General features: G+C 36.9%; 1 protein-coding gene across 2 annotated transcripts in view; it reads right to left on the bottom strand.

Annotated features, from left to right (window-relative positions):
• Window positions 1–55: 55 nt before the first annotated feature.
• The window catches only part of TTC29 (tetratricopeptide repeat domain 29), a 244,607-nt gene continuing 230,592 nt past the window's right edge, over window positions 56–14,070 (bottom strand). For both annotated transcript variants that reach the window (XM_072773528.1, XM_072773529.1), the window contains exons 12-13: window positions 498–567; window positions 56–219 (exon numbers count right to left, since the gene is read on the bottom strand). In XM_072773528.1, coding sequence (XP_072629629.1) covers window positions 189–219; window positions 498–567 — 101 coding nt within the window. In that variant the 3' untranslated portion in view covers window positions 56–188. The remainder of the gene's footprint in view (window positions 220–497; window positions 568–14,070) is intronic.

Here is a 14,070-nt window from a genome sequence, read left to right on the forward strand (position 1 = left end):
TTATTTTTATGAATTTAGATGATTTAGAATGAATTTGTACACTGCAATACCAAAATCCAATCTAAACATAGTCATAGTTTTATTACAATTCTATCTGTATTAATTTGAAACATATTCCTATTATAGTTATGAAGACAAAGGTGACATGATAAATTTCTTCTTGCTTCGTTGCTGAGTCCAAAGCTGGTTTAAGTCTCAGTTTTTTGATTATCAGGAAATCTGAAATAAAAAATTACAATATTTAATTTTATATTGAGGGAGAAAGTAAAAACATTCACTTGAAAGATACTTTTTTTTTTAATTTTCACACAGCTTAAAAAATGAAAAACGCTTGAACTTATGTGATATTTTAAAGTAAATCTGTGATTTTTTTAGACAGTTTTTAGTATTATCAAGTACTAGATGAAATTATTCTTCTTGTGTTTGAAGAATCAGTTTATACTTAGTATCTTGCCTAATTTGTATGCAATAAAAACTTTTTACTTGATTTATCATACCCACTGAGTTCTTCTTCCAAATTCTCTGGGATTTGACATAAATTTTCCCTTGTGGATCTTCTAGATCCTCCTACAGGAAAAAAGATGAATGTAATGATTTATCACAAATACAATTTGCAGTTATATTGAACTTGAACCTGGGAATCCTTTTGCAGAGATATCTACCCTTATCACCTGTATAAAAGTGTATATACCACTGTGTCGCCAGGGCAGATTATATTGGTCAAAGATAGCCACGATGTCCCCTACTTTACATGTTCCTCAACAATATGACCTTGTCACTCCCCCATCCAGAGGTGGAATCTAATTCACCTTCTTTGGAAACTGGGCTAGGCTTAGGACTCTTCTAATCATTGGAATGTGGAGAAAGTGGCTACATGATTTCTGAGGCAAGGTCAGAAAAGGCTTATTGTATTGGTATTTCTCCCTGTGCAGCTTCCTCCTGGTTCTCTTGGGATGCTTTCTTTGGAGGGAGCAAGTCACCATATAATAACCGCCCTGCCATCCTGGAGAGGTCACATGTAAGATGCTCCAGTTTGACAGTTCCATCTGAGTCCAAACTTCCAGCCATCCCTCTAAGGCTCTAGTCTGTAGGGAAACTGTCCTGGATCCTGCAAACTAGCCATCTGTCAGCTGAGCACCACCAGGGGTGACCTCAACTGAGGTCTAGCCAAAACATGCTTAAATTCCTAACCCACAAGATTCTTGTGACACATAAATGGTAACTGGAACAGCCACCTTTTGGGGGATAAAATGACTTGAAGCGATACTCAGAAAGAAAATTAATTTAGAGAGCAATATAAAGTATCCAAATTATTAAATAAGATATGGGAAGTTTATACATATAAATAGACATGTTAATTTTGTACTTAACTTTCATGTCTGGCCTTTAGCTTTTGAGTTGAATTCACTGGTAGTAATTTAATAATATGCTCTTTATTCTTGCTTTTCGCAGGCTTTAGTCTCCAGATCTCTCTTCATTTCCTGTATTCTATTTTGTCCCCATCTCCTACCACAACTTCTGAAACATTTCCATGTATCCTTATTACATTTTCTGAAATTTCCTTTACTTTCTAATGGAAATGGGGCTGTCCTCAGTAGACACTGCCAACCTAGCAGACTTTTTTGTTTTTCTTTCTATCAGTTTTGCTACTACTGGGGCTGGAGATGGATAGGTATTCTGCTTGCACCCTAATATTCCCTTCCAGGACATTCACCTCCTTTCTTTCTCTTCCTAAAATTCAGTTATCAGTTTATACAATCAACTATTGTTGTGGTCTACCTACAACTGGGATCATTCTCAGTTGATCTTATCATTGGCTCATTTTACCTCACTACTTCTGTCTTAATTTAGCAATTTAAATGTACAAGCAGAGGATTCTTCACCCTGGGTCTTAATTACTTGAGCTCTGTTCTTTGAGATCTGGTCCCATACCCTTCTGCAGCTGTTGATTCCCATGGATATACTTAGACCTTGCCATTAGCAATAACTCCAGGTCCCTCTTTTTTATTTTTTATTATTTTTTATTTATCTACGATAGTCACACACAGAGAGAGAGAGGCTGAGACACAGGCAGAGGGAGAAGCAGGCTCCATGCACCGGGAGCCCGACGTGGGATTCGATCCCGGGTCTCCAGGATCGCGCCCTGGGCCAAAGGCAGGCGCCAAACCGCTGCACCACCCAGGGATCCCCCTCCAGGTCCCTCTTAAACTCAGTTACCAACATTCAACTACTTGACTTCTAGTTTTATCTTTCTAGATCACTCCTTCTAGTACCCCCAACACCAGCAATTCTTCTACTTCTCTGGGACCTCCACTCTTGCCACATTTTCATTTTTCCTTCTCTTTCTGATCCCTTCTCTCCCCTCTTTCTTTCTTTATTAACGTAAATTCTATGGCCATTCTCCCCCTTGCATATAGTCTGACCTCATTACTCTTTTCCCACTTTGTCATACTCACTTGGCAAAACTATAACCCTAGAATAAATTCAACTGTATCCTTACTCCTCTTCTGTACTACATACCTCAATGTGACTGGAAAAAAAAAAACATATAACCAGGCTTTACTTTAAATTCATAGCCATAGGCACTGGTGGATTTTTAATGCTTTCAGGCCATCCTATTAAACATTCCTGGTCCATTTGTTCTTCTTCTCTCTTAGATGGCTATTTAGCTCTTTTTTCTATTTTCCCAAAACTCTAACCCTGCCCATGATGTATTTTCTGGTTTCATGGAGGAAATAAAAGACAGTAGGAAAAAAAAGACAGTAGGAAAAAAACTTCCACAAGCTCTGTGTTGTTTTGTTCTATATGCTCTATCTTACCTATGCTCTCATCTAAGGCTAACTCTAGACTTCACCATTTCTTGCCCACAGAAGACATGGCTCCAGTAATTCCTTCTGCCACCCACTTATCAGAGTTCATTTCTTCCCCCTCTATATTAGATCTTCCTTGTCAGCAGATAAATACTTAGTTGAAGCCACAAGACTAAATTCTTACCAGTGAGTGGAAACAAAGTAATACACTGCTTCTGGGTCTGAGTGTTAGACATTGGGCATTTATTCCTCCTTAAATTTTCCCTTTTCCTCAATCTTGGACATAGAACCATTACCCCATGCTTCAGTTTCTAACATGCAGATAATGACAACATCCTAGGCGAGTGGTTCTCAACTGGCAGTGATTTTACCCCACAGGAGGCTTTTGGAGATACTTTTTGGTTGTCACAACTCATAGGTAGAAGCATACTGACATCCACAGGGTAGAAGCCATGGATGCTGCTAAATAACCTACAATGACCATGACAGTGATACCCCAGCCCCCTCACCAACAAAAAATCATCCAGCTCAAAATTTCAATAGTGCAAGATTGAGAAGCCCTGCCACAAAATGGAATATCGTGGTCCCCTAAATGCCTGTGGAGCTGCCTTATAAATGCAGACTATTCACTTTAGGGTTAAGGAAGAAATAAAAGTGTGTATTCTTTTTTTAAAAAAGATCTTATTTATTTATTCATGAGACACAGAGAGAGAGGCAGAGACACAGGTAGAGGGAGAAGCAGGCTGCCCATCGTGAGGCTGTTGTGGGACTCAATCCCAGGACCCCGGGATCACCACCTGAGCTGAAGGCAGATGCTCAACCACTGAGCCACCCATGTGTCCCAAATTTGTATATTCTTTTTTTTTTAAGATTTTATTTATTTATTCATGAGAGACACAGAGAGAGAGAGGCAGAGACACAGGTAGAGGGAGAAGCAGGCTCCATGCAGGGAGCCCTACACGGGACTCCATCCCGGGTCTCCAGGATCACAACCTGGGCTGAAGGTGATGCTAAGACGCTGAGCTACTAGGGCTGCCCAAATTTGTATATTATTAAGCTACTGTACCTTGGGACTCTTTGTAATAGGAACTTAGCCCTTACCTTAACTAACAGCATTCTTTTAGGTAAGCAACTACCTTGGGCTTCTCAGTTTAATATTTGTCATTGCATCGCAATATATAGAACAACCTAACATCCCAATACCACTTTTATATTATCTAGTATCTTAAACTCAACATTCCTTTTGACTTGGCAGTATGTAACAAAATCTCTTAAGCTGGGGAAATCTTTCCTGAATTTTCCAAGTTTAAAATTATGCCTGGTTTGTCTCAAGTAATTGTTTTGCATTTATTCCCCAGATGTTGAAGAAAGATAATTTTTACTGGGAGTATTTCCCAAGTAGATTCTCTGAGGAGAATAGCTATATGTGTAGCTATTCTTTTACTTAATGTAGGCCACAACTGGTGGTTTAAATAAAAGACACTCTTTGTTCTAGGAAGCCTTGGCAACGATTAACTTATATAGGGGAACACCTGAACTCATCATTCAGGTGCTCTGATACTTCTCTACATTTGCAGCAAGATGAGCACCACAGGACTGTTCTTGGTTACAATGTTTCTTTATTTTCCTTTTTAGATTTTATTTATTTATTCATGAGAGACACAGAGAGGCAGAGATACAGGCAGAGGGAGAAGCAGGCTCCATGCAGGGAGTCTGATGTGGGACTCGATCCCGGGAATACAGGATCATGCCCTGAGCCAAAGGCAGACACTCAGCTGCTGAGCCACCCAGGCATCCTGGTTACACTTTCAAAAGCACTCATTTTGATTCCTACCCTAGGTTTTGTGCTGTGGGTTTGACTTAGAATGTGATTTGTGATGTTTGATCTGTGGTACTTCAAGGAAGCTAGAAAATTAAGACCGATACTACTCCAACAAGGAGACCGGAAGCAATACAAAGTTGAGAGTATGATATTTGCTTATACTGTCTACCATTTCAGTAGAAACATGCACTTGTCTGTTGCTAATAGTAGACTCTCAAATGCTGGATTCCCTCAGGTGGGCAACAAAACGATCTTATTTACCACCACTTAGCCTATATTGTACCAAAGACCAATAGAATAAGTCAGTAAATGCTGAATTAGACTCAAAATACCATTCCATCCCTTCACTTGAAAACAATGGCATATAATTTTCATATAATACAGTACTATATGCAAATGTGATTTAAAAATGTTATTGGTAGAGGAGTATGAATTAAAATGGAGGAGACACTGACTAGTAGTTTTGAGAATGAATAGGTAAATGAGTTTTTATAATTTTGGCATGCAAAACATTTTTAGTGGCTTTTTTCTAGAAAAGGGTAAATACTAACTCATACATAAAGGTTGTGTCAGAGTTTATAGACTAGACCCCTGGTAATGGATTCAACCTTTCCACAACAAATCAAAAGTATTGTATGCTCACATGAATATACAGTAGTCATTACCTTAAATTTAAAACTCACTATAAGCAGCAAGCACATAGAGCAGGATATGAAGGCTGTATTGTATCAGTGTGGTCTGCAGAGAATTTCTTCCTATGGTTTTTGCTTTGTTGAAATATATGTTGCAGTTCAAAGCTAAAGGGATTACTTCTGAATAGTCATCACAGAGGTTGATTACATTCGTATATCATATTTAGCTGGACCCTGCAGGCTATTATTCCATTAGCTATGCTGGTCCCGCTATTGTCAAAAAGTTGATCACCTAATGTTAAAAGATTGTGCTTTCTGTTGACCTTATCAAAATGACTCAAAAGGTTTTGTTAAAAAATAAAACTCAGATTGTGTTATGAAAATGATTAAGAATAAATATTATGTATAAAAATGCTCATATCTTGTGGGTGGTCTTAGCATTATAATATTATTAATAATAAAATTATATTTTGCTGTAGTATTTCAGCACGTTTTACCTAGAGTCATAGGTAGAAATAGTTTAGTAGAAAATAGTTCTTTCTTGCTAATAGTAGAGAGTATCAGAAATTGATTTCTGAAAAAGGAACAGAAGTGTCTCCCTCCCTCCAGGAATTCAAATCATGTGAAAATAACACCATGGACGTACGTTCAGTATAGCATATTAATACAACAGTACATTTACAGTAACCTAATTATAACATGGTTTTACAAGGCAACTATACTGAGGGGAGAAGTGGTGAAGAAATGGAAAGTTCGTCATTTACACTTAATAATCACTTCAAGGGGTACCTGTGTGGCTCAGTAGGTTAACCATCTGACTCTTGATTTCAGCTCAGGTCATGATCTCAGGGTCATGTGATTGAGCTCCATGTTGAGCTCTCCACTGGGTATGGAGCATGCTTTAGATTCTCTCTCTACCTCTCCTTCTCCATTTGTGCCTCCTCCCTGGCTTGCATGAGCTCATTCTCTCTCTCTCTCTCAAAAAAAGTCACTTCAAGAATATTTTAATTGTTTATTCTTTAAGCAACAGTTGTGTAGTTTAACTTATTTAGTCATAACAGTTGAAAATTTTAAAGAAATGAGCTAACATATATTCTTATAATCTTTGAATCCTGTTACCAATATAAGACATATTTTGATAAGCTTGACTTTTAACCTATGTTATCATGAATTAACTACAGATTAAGTAAGCAAATGAAAGTGTTTTCTTGACAAAGATATTGACAGGTATGGCTTTATGATTTAAAATGCTCTATATAAAATTTTCATTAGAATCACATTACAAAAGCTGTCTTTGGGGAACAAAGATAGTTTTGAAGCTATCTCAATGAACGGCTAGTTTTTGAAATATGTTCCCAGAAGTGGTGAGGAACTGGCACAGAGTCATGCCTCCTTTTTGGCATGGTCTTCTTTGCAACTGATGGTGTGTAAAATGGCTGGTCAGGGATACAGCCTGTGGTCCTGGAGCACAGCCAGACACTAATTTCAGCCTCATTAGCATTGTTCTCTAATCAACTGAACTTTTCAGCAAGTGGAAGTTTCCTAATATTTCTTGTATTTGCTTGCTTTTAGCCACCCCCAGTTGATACAATACAGAAGGAGAGGGTATCAGTCAGGAGGAAACAGATGGCACATTCAACTGGGATTTTGAAGAGACTTTAATGAAAGAACTACATAGGGAGCTGAGGGCAGGGGGAAGGAATCGACAAGGGATGCTGAGGCACCCAGCCCATCACAAGAGAGGGATGCCATGCCATGATCTTCCTTGGGGCTGAAAGGTAAAAGGGAAGAGGATGCTGTTATTGCACCCTGAGTGAGAAATGGAGATTTAGAAAAGGGGTCTTCCGACAGAAGCTAGAAACAGTAGCTATAGAGTGTCGCAGCTGTCAGGACTCAGCTGAAGTCAGGGACAGAGGAATAATTCCCTGGCCTCTCTACCTTCCTAACCCCTGATCGCTGGCTGGTGATGCCCTTTGGATAAATCCAAACCAGGAAGCTAGAAGGCAAATGAACCTGGACATGCAGTCTAAAGTCAGTTTTTTGGGACACAGAACAAAGTGGGAGAATGTATCCTGGGGTGTGTGTGTGTACACATGAGGCAAATAGCATATAAAAACCGCAGTGCAAATGTTGTTGAGGTAGTCATGTAATGCATGATTGAAGTGTCAACATATTGATGTTAATATAGGATTTGATGCTTCTCTTTTCCTTTCTGTTTTCTATCTTTCTCCTGCTTCTTTGGTAATATTGGCTTGTCATTTGTGGCGCTTCTCATCTTACAGCTCTGGAAAAATTCTATGAACCAAAATCTGAGTCTACAGTTCCTCTCACTCTACCAAAAACATGCAAGGTTTTTTGGGTAATACTTTCCTACTTTTTGTTAACAACCAAAAAGGCAATCTGTTCCGAGTTGTGAAGTAGAAATCTATATGTGGCGAGGATAATAGTCAAGATGTAAACTTTGAAGGCAGAAGGCATTTTTCAAGTTTGGCATATTCTTTTAAGCGTCAAAAACTGAGATGTATTTTCTCATATTACAGGTTCTGGTATATAGAAATTCCCTTTCCAAAGGTTTTTGTTAATATTTGGAGCTTGTTATAATTTATACAAGGATCAGATGTCTATTCAGATTCAAAATTATAGGTTCTTTTTTCCTTAAGCACTAGTATCTTAATCAGATGGAATAGAGCTAGACCTTGATGGAGCACTGAAGAGGTACAACATGGAGGTACCATGTTGACACAGATTTATACTGCATTTCTTCTTCTGAATATCTAAACTTTTAATGAGAATATCTGATTCAGGTGTATCAATCTGTTCAGACACTAAGTACTTTCTTAAGATAAATATAGTCTTGATGTTCTTTTTATATCTCCTATTGATACTACTACAAACCTAGCAGTTTTTTCCAGCCACGATGGAGTAACGGAAATCAGGTTATCTTCTTTCCTAAAACAATTCTTCCCACCAAAAATATGAAACCATGATTTTGAAGACACTAGACATCAGACAGCAAAATCCAGTGACACCTGAGAGATAGGAAACAGTATGACCCTACACTCAACTTACTGCCTTGAGTAAATTTAATATATTCCTGATCAACAGTTTATAATTTACATTTCTGGAGGAAGTGAAAACTGCCCCTGTTTGGTAACTTGGGCTGACTCAATCAAGTGACACCATTTTGGGCCTGTAGTTTTCTTTTTAAATAATTCCCGTCTTAGGATGCCTGGGTGGCTCAGTCTGTCTTTGTCTGGGGTCATGATCCCAGACTCCTGGGATGGACTCCTGTGTTGGGCTCTGCTCAACAGGGAGTCTGCTTCTGCCTCTCCCTCTGACCCTCCTCCCTGCCTGTGCTCTGTCTCTGTTTCAAAAAAGAAAAGAAAAGAAAAGAAAAGAAAAAAGAAAAAAAGAAAAGAATGTTATGTGGATACATGGATGGCATATTAAAAATCAATTAATGAGGTGCCTAGGTGGTTCGTTTGGTTAAGCATCTGACTTGGGCTCAGGTCATGATCCCAGAGTCCAGGGAAGAGGCCCCCTGTTGGGCTTCCTGCTCAATGAGGGGTCTGCTTGTCCCTCTGCTGCCCCTGCCAGCTCCTGCACACATGCTCTCTCTCTTTCTCTCAAGTAAATAAATACTTATAAAAAATCAATTAGTGAAACTGAAGGAAGAGCAGTAGAAATACCCAAAATAAAACAAAGAAGGCAAAGAATTAAAAAGATAAGTAGAATAGATAAGTAGAATATCGCTGAGTTGTAGAACAGCTGCAGGCAGCCTATTATAAATGTTACTGGTGTTCTGGAAGGAGATGGGTAAAGAATTGAAAAGTATTTTAAGAAATCACAGCTGAAAATTTTTCTAACCTTGATGAACACCTCAAACCCATATATCTAAGCAGTTCAACAAATTCTAAGCTCAAGAAACTTAAGAGTACTAAAAGAAAAATAACCCATCAAAGTCCAGAATTCTATACCTATTAAAAATATATTTCAACAATGAAGACAAAATTTCAAACAATGAAGACAGCTTGTCTTCTAAGACAGTCAAGCTGAAGCAATTCCTCAGCAGCAGATTGTACTGCAGGAAATGATAAAGTCCTCAGGCAGAAGGAAAATGACATCAGAAAGAAATTTGGGTCTGTGCTATGAGGAATGAAGAGTTAGAAGTGGCAAGGAAATGGGTAAACATGAAAATTTTTTTTAGTTATTAAATTCCTTCAAATGATATTTGACTGAACAAAAATAGTAACAATATAGTATGGGTTTATAATATATATAAAAGTATAATATATGTAAAAGTATAATGTATGACAATAATAGTGCAAAAGCGGGGTGGGGGTGAGAAACAAAGTATATTGAAGTTATTTTACTCTTTATTAAATGGTCTAGGGCAGCCCCGGTGGCGCAGCGGTTTAGCGCCGCCTGCAGCCCAGGGCGTGATCCTGGAGAACCTGGATCGAGTCCCACGTCAGGCTCTCTGCATGGAGCCTGCTTCTTCCTCTGCCTGTGTTTCTGCCTCTCATTCTCTCTCTGTGTCTCTATGAATAAATAAATAAAATCTTTTTTTTAAAAAAAGGTCTACCATCAGGGTACCTGGGTGGCTCAGTGGTTGAGTGTCTGCCTTTGGCTCAGGCTGTGAACCTGGGATGCTGGGATCAAGTCCCGGATCAGGCTTCCCGTGGGGAGCCTGCTTCTCCCTCTGCCTGTGTCTCTGCCTCTCTCTCTGTGTTTCTCATGCATAAATAAATAAAATCTTTAAAAAATGGTCTACTGTCACCTGAAGGTCTATAAATTAAAGATCAGAGCTGGTTATTTTTTTCTGGTGGTGGGTTTTTTAAATTGTTTTAATATATATAAAATAGAAAATGTATCATTTTAACCATTTTTAAGTGTGTAATTCAGTGGCATTAAATACATTCACAATGTTGGAAACCATTACCATTATCCACTTTTAGAACATTTCAACATCCCTAACAGAAACTGAGTCCATTAAACAATTCCTCATTCTCCTCACCCTGCAACTCTTGGTAACCTCTGTTCTATTTTCTGTCTATAAATTTGCCTATTCTTAGTACCACATATAAGTAGAATCAGAAAGTGTTTGTCCTTTTTTGGCTGGCTTATTTTACTTAGCATAATGTGTTCAAGGTTCATTTACATTGTAGCCTGTATCAGAATGTCATTCTTTTTTTTTTTTTTAAGGCTGAATAATATTTCACTATATGTATATAGTCTATTTTGTTTGTTCTGTTGATGGACATTGGGATGCTTACAGCTTTTGGCTATTGTCGATAATGCTCCAGGTCCTTGCCAACATTTGTTATTTTCTATTATTTTGATAATAGTCATCCTAATGAGAGTGAAATTATGACTCATTTTGGTTTTGATTTGCATTTATCTAATAACTAGTGATATGGAACATCTTTTCATGTGTGTATTGCACATTTGCATGTCTTTGGTGAAATGTCTATTGAAGTCCTCTGCCCAATTTTTAATCAGGTTGTTTGTTTTTTTGGTGTTGTTGATTTGTTCTTTATATATTCTGGATGTCCAACCCTTATCAGATATATGATTTGCAGATATCTTTTTTTCTGTATTTTTCACTTTTTTGATAGTATTCTTTGATGCACAAAAGTTTGAAATTTTGATGGATTTCAATTTATCATTTCTTTTTTTTGTCTGGGCTCTTGGGTGTCAAATCCAAGAGATTATTGCCAAATCCAATGTTATAAAGATTGCTCATTATGTGTTCTTCTAAGAGATTTATTGTTTTAGCTCCTATCTTTAGATCTTTGATCTAGTTTGTATTAATTTTTGTACATATAAAAGTGGGGGCCCAATTTCATTCTTTTCTTTTGCGTGTGGATATCTAATTTTCCCAGGCTCATATGTTGAAAAGACTATTCTGTCCCCCATTGAATGGTTTCATACTCTTGTCCCAAATCAATTTACCATATACATGAAGGTTTATTTCTAATTTGTCAGTTCTATCCCATTAGTTTATGTTTCTGACCTTAATGCCAGTACCATCCTGTTTTGTTTACTATAACTTCACAGTCAGTTTTGAAGTAGGGAAGTATAAATCTTCCAACTTTGTTCTACTTTTTCAAGATTATTTTGGCTATTCAGGGTCTCTTTCAATTTAATAGGAACTTGAAGATTGGTATTTATTTATTTATTTATTTATTTATTTATTTATTTATTTGACACACACAGAGAGAGAGAGAGAGAGAGAGACAGGCAGAGGGAGAAGCAGGCTCCGTGCAGGAAGCCTGACATGGGACTCAATCCCAGGTCTCCAGGATCACACCTTGGACTGAAGGCGGCACTAAACCGCTGAGCCACCCAGGCTGCCGAAGATTGCCTTTTCCATTCCTGCAAAAAGCCTGTTGGATATTTGATAGGGATTGCACAGAATTTGTAGTCACTCTGGGTAGTACTGTCATGTTAATATTAAGTCTTCCAATCTATGAACATGGCATGTGTTTCCACTTATTTACGTCTTTTTAAATTTCTTTCATCAATGTTTTACAGTTTTCAGTGTATAAATGTTTCATTTTCTTGTTAAATTTGTTCCTAAGTATTTTATTCTTTTGGATGCTATTGTAAGTGGATTTTTTTTCTTAATTTTCTTCTTTTCAGATTTTTCATTGCTAGTTTATAGAAACATAACTGTATTTATGTGTCTATCTTGGAACCCTGCAGCTTTGCCACACTTGCTTATTAGTTGTAGTAGTTTTTGCTTTTTAAAAAAGTTCTTTGGGATTTTCTAAATATAGAATCATGTCATTTGGGTTTTCCTTTCCAATTTAGATATCTTTTTCTTGCCTAATTACTGTGGTTAGAACTTCCAGTCTCATCCTACTTTTACATCATTTTGATGAGGTTTCAAAGTCCTGTGAGAAAAGATCCAATTTGCCTTATTGAGATTATGTGCCCATCCCCTACCCCTTATCTTAGAGGATTTTGATTATTAAGATGTATACATGGAGAAGGAGTTATTCTACTGGATGAAATTATGGCACTATTACCAAAGAAAGGGAAATGGATGCTCAGTAGCCAATAAACAAAGAAAAAACTATTGGCTCCAAGGCCCTATATGGTCACAATCAGTTGTGGTAAATTCAAGACTAGAACCCAGGCCCATTGATTTATTTATAGGCCTATATTCTTACCCAATGAACTATCAGTTCTTTTACATTTTAATCACAGATTAATTTTCTCAAAATGCTCAGTCCAATAAGTTTGAATTTTCAGTGTTACCATGACACAGTTTAACTTCTTCTTATTATTATTGAGGTAAAATTAGTATGTAATATTATATTAGCTTCAAGAGTACAACAAAATAATTTGATATTTGCATGTTACAAATGATCACCACAATAAGTCTAGTTACCATTTGTCAGCATATACTTAACCCCTTTGACTCCTTTTGCCCACTCCAACCCTTCTTTCCTCTGATAACTACCAATATGGATTTGTTTTGTTTTTAGATTCCACACATAAATGAAAGCATACAATATTTGTCTTTCCCCAACTTATTTCACTTAACATAAAAATCCATCCATGCTGTTGCATATGGCAAAATTTCCTTTTTTTGAGTTAATATATTTTTATTAAAGTCTATCTGTATTTTTTAAGTTGCAGATATTAATATTTTTTGTGTATTTTTTATTGGAGTTCAATTTGTCAACATATAGTATAAGTGAGAAATTTCCTTTTTTTTTTTAAATGACTGAGCAGTATCCCATTATGTATATATACCACATCTTCTTTATTCATTTATCTATTGATGGTCACTTCTACATATTATCTATTGGAAGTAATGTTGCAATGAACATTGGGGTGAAGGCATCTTTTCAATACAGTGTTTTCATTTTCTTCAGATAAAAGCCCAGAAGTGGAATAACTGGATTGTATAGCAATTCTACTTTTAATTTTTTGAGGAACCTCCTACTGTGTTCCATAGTGGCTCTATTTGCATTCCCACCAACAGTGCACAAGGGTTCCTTTTCTACACAACCCCTCCAACATGTGTTATTTCTTGTCTTTTTGATAACAGCCATTCTGACAGGTGGGGGATGATATCTCATTGTGGTTTTGATTTGCATTTCTCTGATGATAAGTGATGTTGAGCATCTTCTCATGTGTCTATTGGCCATCTGAATGTCTTCTTTGGAAAAATGTCAGTTTGGATTCTTGGATTGCTTTTTAATCAGGTTCTTTTTGTTGTTATTGAGTAGTGTGAGTTATATATTTTGAATATTTGTGTGAGTTATATATTTTGAATATTAGTGGTGTGAGTTATATATTTTGAATATTAGTGGTGTGAGTTATATATTTTGAATATTAGTCCCTTATTGGATATATGATTGCAAATATCTTCTCCCATTAAGAAGGTTGCCTTTGCATTTTGTTGCTAGTTTCCTTTGCAATGGTTTAATGTGGTCTTAATAATTTATTTTTGTTTTTGTTACCATTGCTTTTGGAGTTAGATCCAAAAAAGTCTAAGCCAAGACCATTATCAAGGAGCTTACCATCTATGTTTTCCTCTTGTGGTTTTATGGTTTTTGGTCTTACATTCAAGTCTTCAACCCATTTTGAGTTCATTTTTGGCTGTCCAGTTTTCCCAACAGCATTTATTGAAGTTCTTTTCCCATTGTATATCCTTCTCTCTTTTGTCATAAATTAATTGACTATGTAGACATAAGTTTATTTGGGAGGGTCTCTACTCTACTTCATTGATCTATGTCTGTTTTTATGCCAATACCAAACTGTTTTGATTGTTAGATCTTTGTAGTAT

This window comes from Canis lupus, chromosome 13 (genome assembly GCF_048164855.1).
Source record: "Canis lupus baileyi chromosome 13, mCanLup2.hap1, whole genome shotgun sequence".
NCBI lineage: Eukaryota > Metazoa > Chordata > Mammalia > Carnivora > Canidae > Canis > Canis lupus.